At 46.4% G+C, this 17423-nt stretch overlaps 1 protein-coding gene across 5 annotated transcripts in view; it reads right to left on the bottom strand.

Moving 5' to 3' along the window:
* Nucleotides 1–17423, bottom strand: part of dbr1 (debranching RNA lariats 1) — a 29244-nt gene that overhangs the window by 7538 nt on the left and 4283 nt on the right. For 4 of the 5 annotated variants that reach the window (XM_038789036.1, XM_038789037.1, XM_038789035.1 and 1 more), the window contains exons 2-5: nt 15352–15680; nt 14941–15065; nt 14342–14422; nt 13828–13913 (exon numbers count right to left, since the gene is read on the bottom strand). In XM_038789036.1, coding sequence (XP_038644964.1) covers nt 13828–13913; nt 14342–14422; nt 14941–15065; nt 15352–15548 — 489 coding nt within the window. In that variant the 5' untranslated portion in view covers nt 15549–15680. The remainder of the gene's footprint in view (nt 1–13827; nt 13914–14341; nt 14423–14940; nt 15066–15351; nt 15681–17423) is intronic. The other variant, XM_038789039.1, reaches the window with a different exon arrangement.

The raw sequence follows: 17423 nt of genomic DNA on the forward strand, positions 1-17423 counted from the left end.
AGAGCATCATTACAAGACCAGCATTTGTTGCCACCCCTAACTGCCCTTGAGAAAGTTGTGATGAGCCACCTTCTTGAACTGCTGCAATCCATCTGCTGCAACACACTCAGTGCTGTTGGGAGGGGAGTCTCAGGTTTGTGACCTAGCAACAGCAAACGAAAGGCGGTATATAGTTCCAAGTCAGGATGATAAGCAGGTTAGAACATAGAACATACAGTGCAGGAGGCCATTCGGCCCATTGAGTCTGCACCAACTCACTTCCACCCTATCCCAGTACCCCAATAACCAACCCCTCCTAACCTTTTTGATCACTAAGGCCAATTTAGCATGGCCAATCGATCTAACCTGCACGTCTTTGGACTGTGGGAGGAAACCGGAGCACCCGGAGGAAACCCACGCAGACATGGGGAGAATGTGCAGACTCCGCACAGACAGTGACCCAGCGGGGATTCGAACCTGGGACCCTAGCGCTGTGAAGCCACGGTGCTATCCACTTGTGCTACCGTGCTGCCCTGCGGTATAGTTCCAAGTTAGGATGATATGCAAGTTGGAAGGCGGTATAGTTCCAAGTCAGGATGATATGTAGGTTGGAGGGGAACTTGCAAGTAGTGGGGATTCATATAATCTGCTAAACAGCCTTTTTAAAAACCTTTGCCTAAAATATAAAATATTGGGAATGCAAGATAAAAATTCAGCATTTCTAAATGAAATGCATGAAAAATTGCCACGCATCATTGGTAGAAAGCATAACTTGCATGTATAATATGGGATACTTGTGGACCTTTCTATGGATAATTAATGTCAACCTCCATTCACAACTGGATGCGGCAGGACTGCAGAACTTTGATCAGATATGGTTGTGGGATCACTTATGTCTGGCTATTGCATGCTACCTGTTGGTATGCTAGTAGCTCGGTGTGCAGCTTCACTAGGTTGACATCTCACTTTTTAGGCCTCCCTGAATGCTACTCCTGCCGTGCTCCCTGAACTCTTCATTTAAAAAAAAAATATATATATTTTATTTCAAACTCAAACAAAACTTGGATTACCAAAACTGACAAGCACATTTAATTTTTTTTTTTAAAAAAAAGAGTACCCAATTATTTTTTTTTCCAATTAAGGGGCAATTTAGTGTGGCCAATCCACCTAACCAATCCATCTTTGGGTTGTGGGGGTGAAACCCACGCAGATATGGGGAGAATGTGCAAACTCCACACGGAGAGTGACGCAGGGCCGAGATTCGAACCCGGGTCCTCAGCGGCGCAGTCCCAGTGCTATTCACTGCGCCACATGCCGCCCTACCGACAATCACAATTACTAGTTTGTAACATTTTCCCCCTTAACCCTCGCCACCCCGGCAAACAATGCGATCTGTGAACATGGATAGGAACGGGCGCCAACGCACATAGAACCCTTCCTCCAACACTCGCAGGGCAAACTTGACCTTCTCCAGGCTCAGAAATTTGTGCAGGTCCCCACCATGTCAAATGCCAGTTAAGCAAAATCCTTCATCGGGCAATCAATCCTGCAGCCCAGAGACTCCAATAAATCACCACCAAGGGGCACAGCGCTATCCCCCTTAACCCCTCCACCAGCCCCATTAAATTCCACCTGTGCATAGTTACCCAATCATGCGTCACCTGAATCGCCAAATATCAGAACCTGATCTTAGCCACCCTAAATGGCAATGCCCAAAGATTCATACTCATCCCCAAGTCATTCACCGGGAAAAACTCACTCTTTCCCACATTCAATTTTGTACCACGAAAAGGCCCCCAATTTCTCGAAAAAGTTCAGAATTCTTCCCATACTCTCCCAATGCATTCAACACCTATGCTCCTTACCCCCCTTCACAATTCCTCAACACCCAGAGCGCAATCACCAAAGGCTCTATCACCAATGCAAACAATAATGGTGACAAAGGGCACCTCTGCCTTGTTCCCCTGTGCAGCCTACTGTGCATAGAATCCACGCCATTCATTCACACTCGCCATTGGGGATGCGTGGAGTAAGCTTACCCATGTCCTAAATGTCAGCCCAAACCCCCGCAAGGCTTCAAACAAGTATAGACACTCAAGACTCGGTCAAAGGCATTCTCCGCGTTCATTGACACTATCACCTCTGGCACCTTGCTCCCTGACGGGATCATGACCCACGTTTAATAGCATCTTAATGTTGTTCGACAGCTGCTGCCCCTTTATGAACCGCATCTGATCTTCTGATACCACTTGGGCACACACCCTTCCAATCGCCTTGCTAGCAACTTGGTCAATACCTTTGCGTCCATACTTAGCAACGAAATAGGTATGTGTGACTCATATTCTAACAGATCCGTATCTTTCTTAGAAATTAAAGAAATAGAGGCCTATGACAATGTACCCGGCAACTCCACCCTCTCTAGTGCGTTCTTAAACATACTCAGGGAGATAGGGCGGCACAGTGGTTAGCACAGCTGCCTACGGCACTGAAGACCCAGGTTCGATCCCGGCCCCGGGTCACTGTCTGTGGACTTTGCATATTCTCCCCGTGTCTGCGTGGATTTCACCCCAACAACCCAAAAATGTGCAGGTAGGTGGATTAGCCACTCTAAATTGCCCCTTAAGGGGAAACAAATAATTGGGTACTCTGAATTTATTAAAAAAAACATACTCAGGAGGTGCTGGTCCAAATCCACAAAAACATTTAGTAAAACTCGACCAGGAAACCATCCGGTCCTGGCGCCTACCCAGATTGCACCAACCCCACCCCCTCCTTCAACCCCAATGGCTCCTCCAATGCTTGCCGCTTCTCCTCACCCACCTCTGGGAACTCCAACCCATCTAAGAGGCGTCCCCCTTCCAATCGCCGGGCTCAGACCTACACAATCCCTGATAAAAGGCCTCAAACATCTCATTAATTTGGTGTTGGCCACCCGCCCCCTGAACGTGCACAATTTCCCACACTGCCGCCTCAAACTTTTGGGCAGCAAGCCTTATTGCCGTACTCATACTGGGCACCCCTAACCCCACGAAGCTGACCCATCACATTTGCCGTTGTCAGTCAGTCAAAATGCCTCTGCAATTCCTTCCTTTCCGCTAGGTCAGGGTTGCCAAATACTGCGGCCTAACTCCACAATACCCTCCAGCACCTCAACCTCCATCTCCACCTTATCCCTATGGGGCCTCTCACGCCCTTACGCCTAAATCACGGCCAGCTTGGGGAATCCATTTCCCCCGCAAGGAATCGGGACCGGCGCCAGCTCCCCGATTCTGCGGGCCCCCAAAAAGTGGTGTACTCTGGGGGTACGACGTGCCGCCGAGGACCTACCTGGGGCCATTGACAGAGGCCCGCTCCGCCATTCGCTGCCCCTGATGGGCCAAAGTCCCGATGGCGTGGATCTAATATGGCCCAGCTGCTAGGGATACTCACATGGCAGTTGCGGACTCAGTCCACGGCTGCTCTTTTCAGGCTGATCGGAGGGCGGGGGGGGGGGGGGGGGGGGGGGGGGGGTCTTATAGGCAGTCAGAAAATGTTTGTGGGCGCGATTGAGGGGTTTATTATTCGGGTCCAGCTCTGTGGTCAGAGTCCGCCATGGCCGCTCCCGTGCACATGCGCGGCCTCCAAGCTGGAAGAGTGGGGGCCCGTATATGTAGCAAAAGCTGCTAGATCTACGCCGGGTCCCTGCTTGCCCCCTGCAGGGCTAGGAATTAATGACCCTTTCAAGCCAGTTTTTCTGGCATGAAACACCACCGTTTTGACGCCGGATGGGGACATAGTTCCAATAACGGAGAATCCAGCCGAATCCAGACTTCCCCATTCTGATTAAATTCCAAATCATTCTTTATGGCTAATCGCACCTCATCACAAAACTCTTTAGCCACAAGCAACCCCAAATCAAATCTCCACCCTGCCTCAAGCTCGAAATGACTATGCCTGCATACTAGCCCCCACCACAAAATTGTCTACTCAGGAGTATACCCGATGAACCTGGGAGAAAGGAATATTCCCTCTCTCCCGGGTGCATGAACCGCCACGGATCAATCCACCCCCCCATCTGCTCCATAAAAACCTCCAGCCCCTTTGCCAGCCTTGTCCTAACCTTGACCCGTCTACCCTCGGGTGCAGCACACAACTAAAATCCCCCTCCCCCATTAACAGCTTCTGGGAATCCAAATCCGGAATGGACGGCAACAGTTTCTCAGCAAAATCCACATCATCCCAGTTGGGTGCATACACATCTGACCAGAATTACCGGAGTCTCCGCCAACACCACACTCAACATTACAAACACACTCTCCGGATCTTGCACCTGCTGTGACACTACAAAAATCACCGTTTAACGAAACATGGTCGCAGCGCCCATTAACTTTGAGTCGAACCCGGAGTGGAATGTCTGCCCAACCCACCCCCTCCGCAGTTGCATCTGATCACTTACCTGTAAATGCGTTTCCTGCAGAAAAACACATCTGCCTTTAGACTTAAATGTAGGAATACCCATGACCTTTTAACCGGCCTATTTAGCCTTCAGCCATTCCAGGTTACCACCCTCACTGGGGGCTTCAGCCCCCCACTCCCTCAAAGGTCTTCCATCATCCTCTAATCTGTCCACCCACCTATCCACTCTTCAAACTACTCATGCCCACACAAAATGGCCACCCCCTCCATCCTTCCAGAGGCCTACCTTGAAAAGCAACTGTGACACAAACCCAACCACCCCACCACACTTACTCCGCACTTCCCCTCCCCCTACAAACCTACCAAAATATCCCTGGTAGGCTAAAGCAACAGCCCCTTAGCACTAGAAAGTGCATATAAAATAAAACATCAGCCTTCCAGACAAAAATCAACAACATATTACAGACTCAATAAAACATACCCGTGGCAAAGGGTCCCAACCCCAACCCGTGGCCTCGGACAAAGTCATTCGCCTCTTCTGGCGCCTGGAAATAATGTTTCTTGCCCTCAAACGCTACCGACAACTTGGCCGGATAAAACACCCAAACCGAAACTTGCTCTGATCGAGCACTGCTTTAGCCATGTTGAACTCCATTCACCTCTTGGCCAGAACAGTCCCAAAGCCTTGATATACCAGACCCGATTCCCCACCCAGCTACAATCAGAGTTGCCCTGGCCCACCTCAGTATCTTCTCTTTATCTTGAAACTTCTGTGTATAATCATAGCCTGGGGCAGCTTCCCCACCCTCAGGTGCTGTCTCAGGGACCGGAGCACCCGATCCACTTTGGGGTTCTCTCAAGTATCTTTGCATCCACCAACTTTTCAAACATCTTCACTAGCTGGTGGCACTAGTTTTCTCCCTCTGGCAAACCCTTGATGTGCAGATTCTGCCACTTGGACCAATTCTCATGGTCATCGGCCCTGGCCAGCAGCACCTTGTATATTTCCCCTAACATCGACATCTCCGCTTCCACGTATACGATTCGGTCGCTCCAGTCTGAGATTGTCTTCTCTTCTTCTTTCATCGTCGCACGCTGTGCATCCAGGCCCTTCGCTCCTGAATCCAGTGAAGAGGTGCTAACGCTCCCTCAATTACTCTTGACCAGTCTCCCTGCATTTCCTTGCGCTGCTGTCTAAACTCATCTTTAAAAAAAAATAAATTTAGAGTACCCAATTATTTTTTTTCCAATTAAACGGGCAATTTAGCATGGCCAATCCACCTGCCCTGCATATCTTTGGGTTGTGGGGGTGAAACCCACGCAGACACGGGGTGAATGTGCAAACTCCACACAGACAGTAATCCGGGGCCGGGATCCAACCTGGGTCCTCAGCGGCGTAGGCAGCAGTGCTAACCACTCCACCACCATGCTGCCCTACGAAACTCATCTGTAAATGAAGCTCATAAGCTGCTCCATTTGCGATGTGGCCGTGGATGGCGACCCATCCACCTCCGCCAACCTTTCCAACAGTGCTGTGACATGAGGCCCCTCCAACTCCTGAGTTAGGGCTGTCACCGACTTCTGCCGGCTCTGATACCCCACTGTCATCCCACACTGGGGTAGAATCCACCATCCACCTCACAATTTGTCACCAAAAACCACGCTGGAATGGGCAGAAAGTTCCAAAACAATCACCTCCATGCAGAACGAACCTGTGTGCGACCGATCAGACAATGGCCATCACCGGAAGTCTACTGTTCATTACACCAGGGTTGATCCTCTTGATGGCAATGGTAAAGAGGAGTGAGCTGGGCTGTGAGATTGGATTGTGATTGAATAAAATTCTGCTGTTGCCGATGGTTCACAATGTTTCATGGATGCTTTAAGCAGCTAGATCTTTTCTGAAACTATATTGTTTAGCATAGTAGTATTGCTACACAACCCAATAGATGGCAAGACTTAATCTCCACAAGGACTATGTGGTGGTAAGTACAACTAACACTGTTGTGGACAGATGCATCTGCAACAGGTAGATTGGGGAGGTCGAGTAGGTTTTTACCTTGCTGGTTTGACTCACCACCTTGGGGAAACGGTTGTGTAGTGGTATTGTCACTGGACCAGTAATCCAGAGACCCACGGTAATGCTCTGGGAGCCTGGGTTCGAATCACACCACAGCAGATAGTGGAATTTGAATTCAATAGAAATATAGAATTAAAGGATAATGATGACAGTGAAACCATTATCGATTGTTTTAAAAATCGAACTGGTTCAGCAATACCCCTTTAAAGGAAGGAAAACTGCCTATATGTGACTCCAGCCTACAGTAACATGTCACATTTCAGAGGCCATTTATCAGTTACAAAGTTAAAGAAGATAATGAAACCAGACGGACCACCTGGCATTGACAATGGCAAACACAGCCCTGTCGACCGTGCACAGTCCTCCTTACTAACATTTGGGGGCTGGTGCCAATATTGGGAGAGCTGACTCATAGACTAGTCATACTCACAGAATCATATCTTACAGATAATGTCCCAGACATCACCAGCACCATCCCACTAACAAGAGCTGGTATACCAGATGTGGGAGAGAGTTACACTGGGAACCCTCAACATGTCTCATGGCATCAGTTCCAACTGATGGGCAAAGAGACCTGCTGATTACCATGTACCTCGTCCCCTCAGTCTATGAATCAGTACTCCTCCATGCTGAACACCACTTGGCAAGGAGGTATGAGGAAAGATTGAATCGGTTGGGATTGTACTCGAGTTCAGAAGATTGAGAGGGGATCTCATAGCAACCTAGTAAACTCTAACATGACTGGACAGGGTAGAAGCAGGAAGGATGTTCCTGATGGTGTGCGTGTCCAGAGCCAGGGAGGTGCTCCGGAGACGATGATGCAGGCAGTAATCATACTAATCCTGAAAAAGGAGAAGGACCCGGTGGAATGTGGGTCGTATAGGCCCATATCACTATTCATCACGGATGTGAAAGTATTGGGTGGCGGGGAGGATGGAAGATTGTGTCCCGGGGGTGGTTGCAGAAGATCAAACAGGCTTTGTGAAGGGCAGGCAGCTTTCGAGCAATACAAGACGGCTGTTGAATGTTGTGATGAATCCGCCAGAGGTTCTGGTACCGGAGGTGGTGATGGCCATGGAGGTGGAGAAGGCATCTGATCGGGTGGAGTGGCGGTACTTGTTTGGGGTTTTGGGTGGACATTTGTGGCATGGGAGTGGTTGCTGTTTGTGGTACCAAAGGTGAATGAGGACAAATATGAGTTTGTGGAGCTTTGACTTACACAGGGGTACGAGGCAGGGGTGTCCGCTGACACCGTTACTGTTTGCGGTGGCCATAGAGCCATTGCTGATGGCTCTCAGGGGGTTGGCGGAGTGGCCGGGGATTATGAGGGGAGAGAGGGAACATCGGGTGTTGCCCTATGCCGATGACCTGTTGCTGTATGTTTCGGATCTGCTGGAGTGTATGGGAAGGATTATGGGCCTGCTGTGGAAGGGTAGGGAAGAATTGGGGATGTGTACAAATGGCTGGGGGAGCAGGGAGGCGAGCGGGTGGTGAAGCTCAAGGAGAAATGGGAAGGGAGATCAATTGGAGAGTATGGAGTGAGGCACTGCATAGGGTAAACGGGACCTCCTCCTGTGCAAGGATGAGCCTGATACAGTTTAAGGTGCTGCACAGGGTGCATAGAACTCGGCTAGAATGAGTGGGTTCTTTCACGGGGTTGCGGATGTGTTTAAGAGGTGTGGGCGGGGGCCAGCGAATCACGCGCACATGTTTTGGGGTTGTGAAAAATTGGGAAGATTTTGGGAGGGAGTATTGGAGGTCTTAGCCAGGATAGTGGAGGTAGTGGACCCGGACCCTTCGGTGGCGATATTTGGAGTTTCAGAGAAGGGATTGAGAAAAGGTGGGGGATGTTTGTGATCGTGTTTGCGGAGCTGTTCGTCGTAGGGGGGCAGGGGGTGAAAAAGGGGAAAAAAAACAAACTTATACAGACTATATAGTTGATTGCTGGGAAGTATGTTTCCCGGGGTGTTTATTTGCTGTTACCTGCTTTGATATATAATAAAATACATTTAAAAAAGTAATACAAGTTTTACATGTAGGCATTGTATAATAACTGAAACCACTGTTGGTCTAATTTTTGATGCATGTGTTGATTTTTGACTTGTTCTGTAACTGTTGATATAAAAATGTGAAAAACTCAATAAAAATACTTCAAAATGAAAATGACTGCCTTTGACATTAAGGCAGGATTTCACCGAGTGCAGCATCAAGGAGCCCTCACAAAACTGAAGTGAATGGCAATCTGGGGGAAAAGCCTTTGCTGATTGGGAGTCATACCTAGCACAAAGGAAGGTGGTTGAGTTAGTTGGAGGTCAATCATCTCAGTTTCAGGACATCACTGCAGGAGTTCCTAGGCTCAACCAACTTTAGTTGTTTCACCAATGACCTCCCTTCTATCACAAGGTCGGAATCATCACATGCTCAGCATCATTCATGACTCCTCAGATACTGAAGCAGTTCATTTCCAAATGCAGCATGAGCAAGTTTCCAGGTTTGGGCTGACAAACAGCAATTAACATTTGCACCACACGAGTGCCAGGCACTCACCACCTCCAACAAGAGAATCTAACCATCGCCCATGACATTCAACTGCATTACCATACCCGAATCCCCCACTATCAACATCCCAGGGGTTACCATTGACTCGAAACTGAACTGGACTAGCCATATAAATACGGTGGCTACAAGAGCAGATTAGGATCCTATGCGAGTAACTCATCTTCTGACTCCCCAGAGATTATAAAGGCACAAATCAGGAATGTGATGGAATCTTCTCCATTTGCCTGGATGAAAGCAGCTCCAACAATGCTCAAGAGGCTCGACACCGTCCAGGACAAAGCAGCCTGCTTGATTGTGCCATTCACTCCTTTCACCACCGATGAACTGTGGCCCTCGTGTGTACCACCTGCCAGATGCATCGCAGGAGCTCACCAAGGTTCCTTAGGCAGCACCTTTCAAACACACACCCACTACCGTTTAGAAGGAAAAGGGCAGTAAACACTTGGGAACACCGCCACCTGAAGTTCCCCTCCAACTCACTCACTCACTACCCTGACTGGAAATATATTGTGGTTTCTTCATCGTCGCCGAGTCAAAATCCTGTAACTCCCTCCCTAACAGCACTGTAGGTGTGCTTACACCAATCTTAAGGGCAATTAGGGATGGGTAATAAATGCTGGCCTAGCCAGTGATGCCATACCCTGTAAATTATTTTAAAAAAAAAAAATCTGCTGCAGGCCCAATCTAGCAGATATGTTCTTCAGGATTCAGCTAGCAGGGTTGCAACTGTACAACTCTTGAGAATGGGTGACAAAGTTCACCCCATTCAAAGTACATTCTGTGCCCTTGCCATCCTGAGTGCTTCTTCCAGTGGTGTTCAACATGTATATCAATTCACTGGAGAATGGGAATACCTACAAAATAATTCACTCTCTGGGGAATGGAATTCACTCTTAAAAAAATATATATATATTTTTTATTACAGTACCCAATTTATTTTTTCCTAATTAAGGGGCAAAGTAGTGTGGCCAATCACCTAGCCTGCACATCTTTGGCTTGTGGGGGCGAAAACCACGCAAACACGGGGAGAATGTGATAATTCACTCTCTTTTTTATAACAGTAACATAAACAATGACATCAACATGGTAAAATAAACATTCCCCCCGCCCCCCCCCACAGCCCAATCTTCACGCATCTCAACCATACAACAACAATCCCCCCCCCCCCCCGAATACTGCATCTGCTGACATTTTAATTTTTCCCAAGAAAGTCGACGAACGGCTGCCACCTCCGGGTGAACCCCAACATTGACACTCTTAAAGCGAACTTTATTTTCACAAGAGAAACCCAGCCATGTCACTAACCCAGGTCTCTACACTCGGGGGCTTCGAGTCCCGCCACATTAACAAGATCCGTCTCTGGGCTACCAGGAAGGCAAAGGCCAAGACATCGGCCTCTTTCGCCCCCGGAACTCCCGGCTCTTCCGACACTCCAATGATCGCTACCTCCGGACTCGGCATGACCCGTGTTTTTAGCACCGTGGACATTGACTTAGCAAAAACCCAGCCAAAACCCTCTAAGCTTCGGGCATGCCCAAAACATGTGGACATGATTTGCTGGGCTTCCCGCGCACCTATCCGCTACCCCAAAAAACGTACTCATCTTAGCTGCTGTCATGTGTGCCCGGTGGACTACCTTAAATTGTATCAGGCTAAGCCTGGCACATGATGAGGAGGTATTAATCCTGCTTAGGGCATCCGCCCATAGACCCGCCTCTATCTCTCCTCCTAGCTCGTCCACCCACTTGCCCTTAAGCTCCTCCACAGAGGTTTCCTCCGCAAGCTCCTGGTAAATATCTGATACCTTCCCCTCTCCCACCCAGGTACTGGAGACTACTCGATCCTGTATCCCCCGTGGCGGCAGCAGCGGAAAGGCCGGCACCTGTTTTCTCAGGAAGTCTCGCACCTGCAAATGCCCAAAACCATTCCCTGCTGGCAATTTAAATTTATCCTCCAAAGCTTTCAAGCTGGGAAAGCTCCAGTTTATCAATAGATCTCCCATCCTTCTAATTCCTGCCCTCTGCCAACTCCGGAACGCGCTATAAACCTGTGGTTATTATAAATCAGGGTCCAAATCGATGCTCCCTCCACTCTTATATCTCCTTCAATGCCCCCAGATCCTCAGAGCCACCACTACCACCAGACTTGTGGAGTATTGGGCTGGCGAGAATGGCAGACGTGCCGTTACCAATGTCGCCAAACTTGTGTCTTTACATGACGCCGCTTCCATCCACTCCCATGCCGACCTCCCCACCCCCTTCATAATCATGGCTATATTAGTCGCCCAGTAGTAGTTGCAGAGGTTTGGCAGCGCTAATCCACCCTCCCCCCGATTGCACTCCAGCAACACTTTCTTCACTCGCCGGGTTTTACAAGCCCACAAAAAGCCCGAAATAACCTTATTCACTCGCTTGAAAAAGTCCTTAGGGATGAAGATGGGAAGACACTGAAAGACAAACAGAAATCTGGGGAGGACCGTCATTTTCACGATCTGTACCCTTCCCGCCAGCGATAGCGAGAGCATGTCCCATCTCTTAAAGTCCCCTTCCATTTGTTCTACCAACCAGGAACTTGTGCAGTACCGCCCATTCTCGGGCCACCTGGATTCCCAGATATCAAAAGCTCTTCCCTACCATTCTAAGCGGCAGCTCTCCCGGTCTCTTCTCCTGGATCGTACCTCGCTTTCCCTCATGTTCAATTTATACCCTGAAAGCACCCTTGCCTCGTCCCTCAGTGTAGTTTAAAACACCCCAACTTCAGCCGGTTCGTACGCACACTCGCTACTGGTGCCTGATAGAGCAATCGCACCCAGTCAATAAAGCTCTCATCAAACCCAAACCTTCCCAGCGCCTCCCACAGGTAATTCCACTCCACCTGATCAAAAGCCTTCTCCGCATCCATCACTACCACCACCTCCGCCGCTCCTCTCCTTCCGAGGGCATCATAATAACATTTAAAAGCCTTCGAACATTGGCCTAGAGTTGCCTGCCCTTTCCAAATCCCGTCTGGTCTTCCCCTATCACCCCCGGGACACAGTCCTCTATCCTGGTGACCAGTATCATAGCCGCAGTTTGGCATCCACATTCAGTAGGGAAATAGGCCTGTATGACCCACATTGCTCCGGACCCTTCTCACGTTTCAGGATCAATGAAATCGAGGCCTGCGACATTGTGTGTGTGTGTGTGTGTGTGTATGTTGGGAGGGGGGGAGGGGCAGGGCAGGACTCCCTTCTCTCTTGCTTTGTTAAATGTCCTCACCAGCAGTAGGCTCAATATCTCTGAAAACTGCTTATAGAATTTCACCGGGTAGCGGTCAGGCCCCGGGGCCTTGCCCGACAGCATGCCCTCCAGCCCCTTGATTATTTCCTCAATCTCAATTGGGGCTGACAGCCCTTCACCAGGTCCTCTGCACCCTCGGGAACCTCAACTGACACAGAAACTGTCTCATCCCCTCCACCCCAGCCGGGGGTTCCGACTCATGTAATTTACTATAGAAGTCCTTAAACACCTCATTCACCCTCCGCTGGGTTCAGGACAGTATTACCGTCTCTATTATTTACTTTACCTATCTCCCTAGCCACCTCCCTTTTCCTGAGCTGATGCGCCAACATTCTGCTTGCCTTTTCCCCGTACTCATCGCCCCCCCCCTGCCATCCTCAACTGTTCCACTGCTTTCCCCGTGGTCAACAGCCCAAACTCTGCCTGTATCCTCTGCCGCTCCCTCGGTAGCCCCACGTCCAGGGCCTCGGAGTATCTCCTCAACAAACCTGTCCCTCTCAGCCTGTTCCACATTTTCTCTGTGGGCCCATATCGAAATTAATTCCCCTCTGACTCCTGCCTTGAAAGCTTCCCAGACCGTCACTGCAGAGACCTCCCCCATATCATTTGTTTCCAGGTAGTTCAGAGTGGACTTGTTAACCCGCCCTCAGATCGCTTTGTCCACTAGCAACCCCACATCCAGTCTCCACAGCGGGCATGATCTGACACTGCGATTGCCGAGTACTCAGCATCCACCACCTTCGGTATTAGCGCCCTGCTCAGAACAAAAAAGTCGATGCAAGAGTATACCTTGTGGACATGTGGAAAAAAAGGAAAACTCCTTCGTCCTCGGCCATGCAAACCTCCATGGGTCTACTCCCCCCTTCTGTTCCAAAAAACCCTTCAATTCCTTTGCTGCAGCCGGCCTCCTCCCTGTCCTGGATTTTGACCGGTCCAATTCCGGATCACTGACTGTATTGAAATCCCCTCCCATGATCAGGTTATGTGACTCTAAGTCTGGGATCTTACCTAACACACGCCTCATAAATTCCACGTCGATAATTCACTCTTTATTTGTGATTTGTTCTCTGGCCTTGATGGCACAAAGATTGTCTGTAACTCTGGACAATCCCTTAGTTGACAATGTCTTTTGGGCACTAAGGAAGGGTTACAAGTTCAAACTCTATTCTACTCAGGGGGAAACATTAAAATTAATTTGGAGAGGGATTTTCACCTTTCCTTCCCAATGAACTACCTTAAAACAAAATGCATTGATACAAGTCTAGACTGACCTCAGGTAAATTCTAGCCAGAAGAAAGTCTGTCAATCTGGAGGAATTAGTTAGGCAATAACGTTGGAAGTATTTCATGTTCTGTATTACAATTGAGCCACATCTATCAAAGTAAACACTGCTATACCAATTTAAGGATATTACAGGGAATTATTTCACTTAAAATACGTTAGATGTAGAAAACTCAGAATATTGCAACAGGTTCACAGATCAAATCTCCAAATAATGACAATATGAATGACATGAACAGCACTAATGTTTCTAACCTGCTTAAGTTTGAAGACTTCAATATTTCTGACGTGATAAGCACTTCGCATTGTCTGCTGATTATATGGCGGATATTCAAAATGGCCTGGAAATTTTAAAAAATCAATAGAATTTTTAATGTAATAAAAATGACCATCTTTCATTATATTAGAAAGTTTTCCTCATTATACTCCACAAACCCAAAGGGTGGCCCACCAAACCCAAGAACAAAAGTCCTGGGGATAGATTTTAAAGAAACTTTAGAAGTGAAGCCATGCGATCACTACTGGTTCTTTGTGGCAAATTTAATGTATAGGACTTCATGTCACATTCATATATTACTTAGTTCCATTCATTGGAGTAACACTCCCAAATTGATAACAGTAAAAGAACATGCATCATTTTAAAATCTGCATTGTTCAGTACAAAACCATTTCAAATAATTGTTTTCGACAAAAATTACAGGATTGCGGCAATTTTTAGTTGGCATTCACTATTTGGAAAATTGAGCTGCGCTAAGTTACATCAATTTACCTTTCCTGTAGTCGTGTGGTTTAAAAATACCAGAGAGCCCTCCTATACGTACACCACGGTACTTCACCACGCCAGCATACCCTAGAATCAAATAACAAATTTGTATTCTTTCTGAGAAGCAGACCTTGAAGATGAGGCCCATAAATCTTTAGCCACCCTTTAATGTTGATACCTTGTTGCAAGAAAAACATCAGCCAGTTATCTGAAATTGTTACTGGGCTTCCATTCAAATTCTTTATCATTTTAGGTAGAATAGTTTACAAATATAAAACAAGAAAAACTAAAAATTACATTGGCTCTGCATAGCTTCTGTCAAGGTGATGCAAACCATGTTGCCATTCTTTCTAACTATCCCATCATACTCACAATGACCTAGAATTGTAATTGACATTTTACAGTCAATTGTAAACCCAAGACATAATGTCAGCGAGTTTTACAGGTCCTTAAAAATCTTGCTGCCACCTTTTCAGAGGAGGTATAATATAATCATGTATTAGCGAAAGTCAGGAAACAATTAATTCCATTATCAGACACGTTGGCTTTAAAGCCAAGAACTGTTGCAAGATATATACTGCATAGAAACATCAGTAGTGTAATACCTAGGTAGTAAATGTTTGGTGCCACCCATCCTCCGTAAGGCAACTCCTGCAAGTGATTCGAGGCTTCATGATTGCCTCCTATGAAGATGGTGAGAACCGAGGCTTTTTTTTCTCCAGAGTAATATCTACATTTAACAATTCAACATATGCCATTTTACTTCACAAACAGTTCATTTTATACAGCATACATTAAGAAAATATAATTTGTTGGTTAGGTACATTTTTCACCAGATATAAAAATTCTACACAAATTTTAAAAAGATGTTTTACATTCCAAACAGACGCTTGCTACAGCAAGCATTTGAACACAGCAGCTAAAAGGTGAATCAATCTTAATTTATACACAATAAACATAAATAATAAACAAATAAATAAAATGATATGAAAGAACAACCTTGAACACCTACTTACTTGTAAAAGGTTTGCATTTGTCTGTATTTAATGGGTACAGCCATGCAAATCATGTCAGCTTCATTCCTGACTGCTTGAAAATCTCCACAGCACAACAAGAGGTCCACCTTAACATTGTCCTTTTTCTCCAAAAACTGAATACTCTCATAGATTTTGTCCAGCTCACCATGGCAGCAACCTTCTACTGCTACCTTCATTGTAACAGTGTGCAACAGCTTGCACTACAAGTTCCAATGAGCTGGCTGTCTTTAGGAGCAATCTCCCTTCCTGGGCCCTATTTAAGCACACTCATGTCTCAGTGTACTGACCCAATTAAACTATCATAGACTCTGAAATTAAAGAAAGGGCAATATTCATTAATTACTGAAGTTAAACTTAAAAAAGGTTTATATATTCAAATACAGCTTTTAAGGTTTTTCTTACAGGCTGTTGAATAAATAGTTGATTAAGAGACTCAGAAATAGAATGCAGTTGTAAATTGAATCTTAAAAGACTATTTAATAATCGAATCAACAGTTAAGATGACTGCTTAAACTCACAGTGAAATATGTCCAACTGTCAATGTCCCATTAGGCCTGAATCAAACTATTAGAACAAAGTATTACCAATTCAACTTCTTTGATAACTTAACTGACCAGAATTATAAACTAGCAAAACATGCCTGGTTCTACAAATCATAAAACAATAAGATATGTAGTTGCTCCCTTTGATTGTTATAACATTGTATAAAATACTATCATACATTACCGTAATTAAATAAAATGCTTTAAAAACATCATAGTTTTTATTTTTAAGAGGAAAAAAGTAAAATCCTGTTTCAGTTAGGTATTTTTCAAAGCATAGCAAACAATTTCACTAATATCCAAATCTCATCTCTAAATGATAAGATTTCACTTAGTTTAGAATGATTACTCGAACTGTAAGTACTTTAAATCCAGGCTTGAGATTCAACATCCACGTAGCTAAAATATCAGGTTAATCCATACCTGAGCAATAATGATTTTTAATCCATCGGCCGGAAATTGAACATTTAAAAAGAGACTTTTAAAAAACATATAGGCTAGAAGAGTGACTGGAGCTTCAACAAATGGCTACCCAATTTGCATCACTTCCACTCCATGTTCAAATCCACATGGAGACACCACGTATCCAAATCAAGAGAATTCAGGAGAATGATACATTCAACAAGGGATTCTTAGACACAAACTGAACTTACAAGGGGACTGCACTAGTCACGACCAGATTGACAGGCCTGAGCGTTTAAGCCACTGCTTTCTTTACAGTAAGCAGGACTAGCAATTGAGATGGTGATGAGAGAAGACTGGAGCGGGGACCCTCCTTCTCTCTCCCACCCACCTTCCAAGCTCCAAACCCCATTGGCTGACCATGACATCCAGAGGGAAGTCCCTGCTATAGATGAAGACTTAAAAAAAATTCATCCCAGCACCACTGTCTCCAGGTGGATGGCTAAATCAGCCATTTAATCTTAATCAGAAACATCAGTACCACCAAAGGAAAGTCACAAAACCACAGAATTCAGCCTTGTGCCAGCTAAGTAACCAAAATGCAGGCAGTATAACCCTTTATTTCTCAACACTCTTTAAGTTGATAAATCTATTCTTACCCACACAGTAATCAATTACCGCGCATGGGAATTTCAGGATTGTGTCGCCACATGCGAAGGTTGCTGTGTATTTTAATCTTATACTTAGATCGGTTCAGGTATATTAAAGCCAAACTCTTCAAGAAAGCCACCCAATTGCTTATTTTATGATCGCAGCGCATAAAAAGTTAAACGCTTGATGATTTAGCAAGATTTCAAAAAATCTGTTGTGGTCAAACGAGAGCTAAAAGGGGGAAGGCTATTTAACTGCCAAAGGTCCCCCCCCCCCCCCCCCCCCCCCCCACCCCAACAAACAATCCGAACACATCATACTATAGAAAGGCAGTTACAGTATTGAAACAAGGGCTACATTTTATGCAGCTAGTTACTTGTTGAACATGACTGACCAACAATAACAAGTTTATAGGTGTCCAGATCACCAACAACCTGCCCTGGTCCCCCCATGCCA

Source organism: Scyliorhinus canicula, chromosome 2 (assembly GCF_902713615.1).
Source record: "Scyliorhinus canicula chromosome 2, sScyCan1.1, whole genome shotgun sequence".
NCBI classification, from domain to species: Eukaryota; Metazoa; Chordata; class Chondrichthyes; order Carcharhiniformes; family Scyliorhinidae; genus Scyliorhinus; species Scyliorhinus canicula.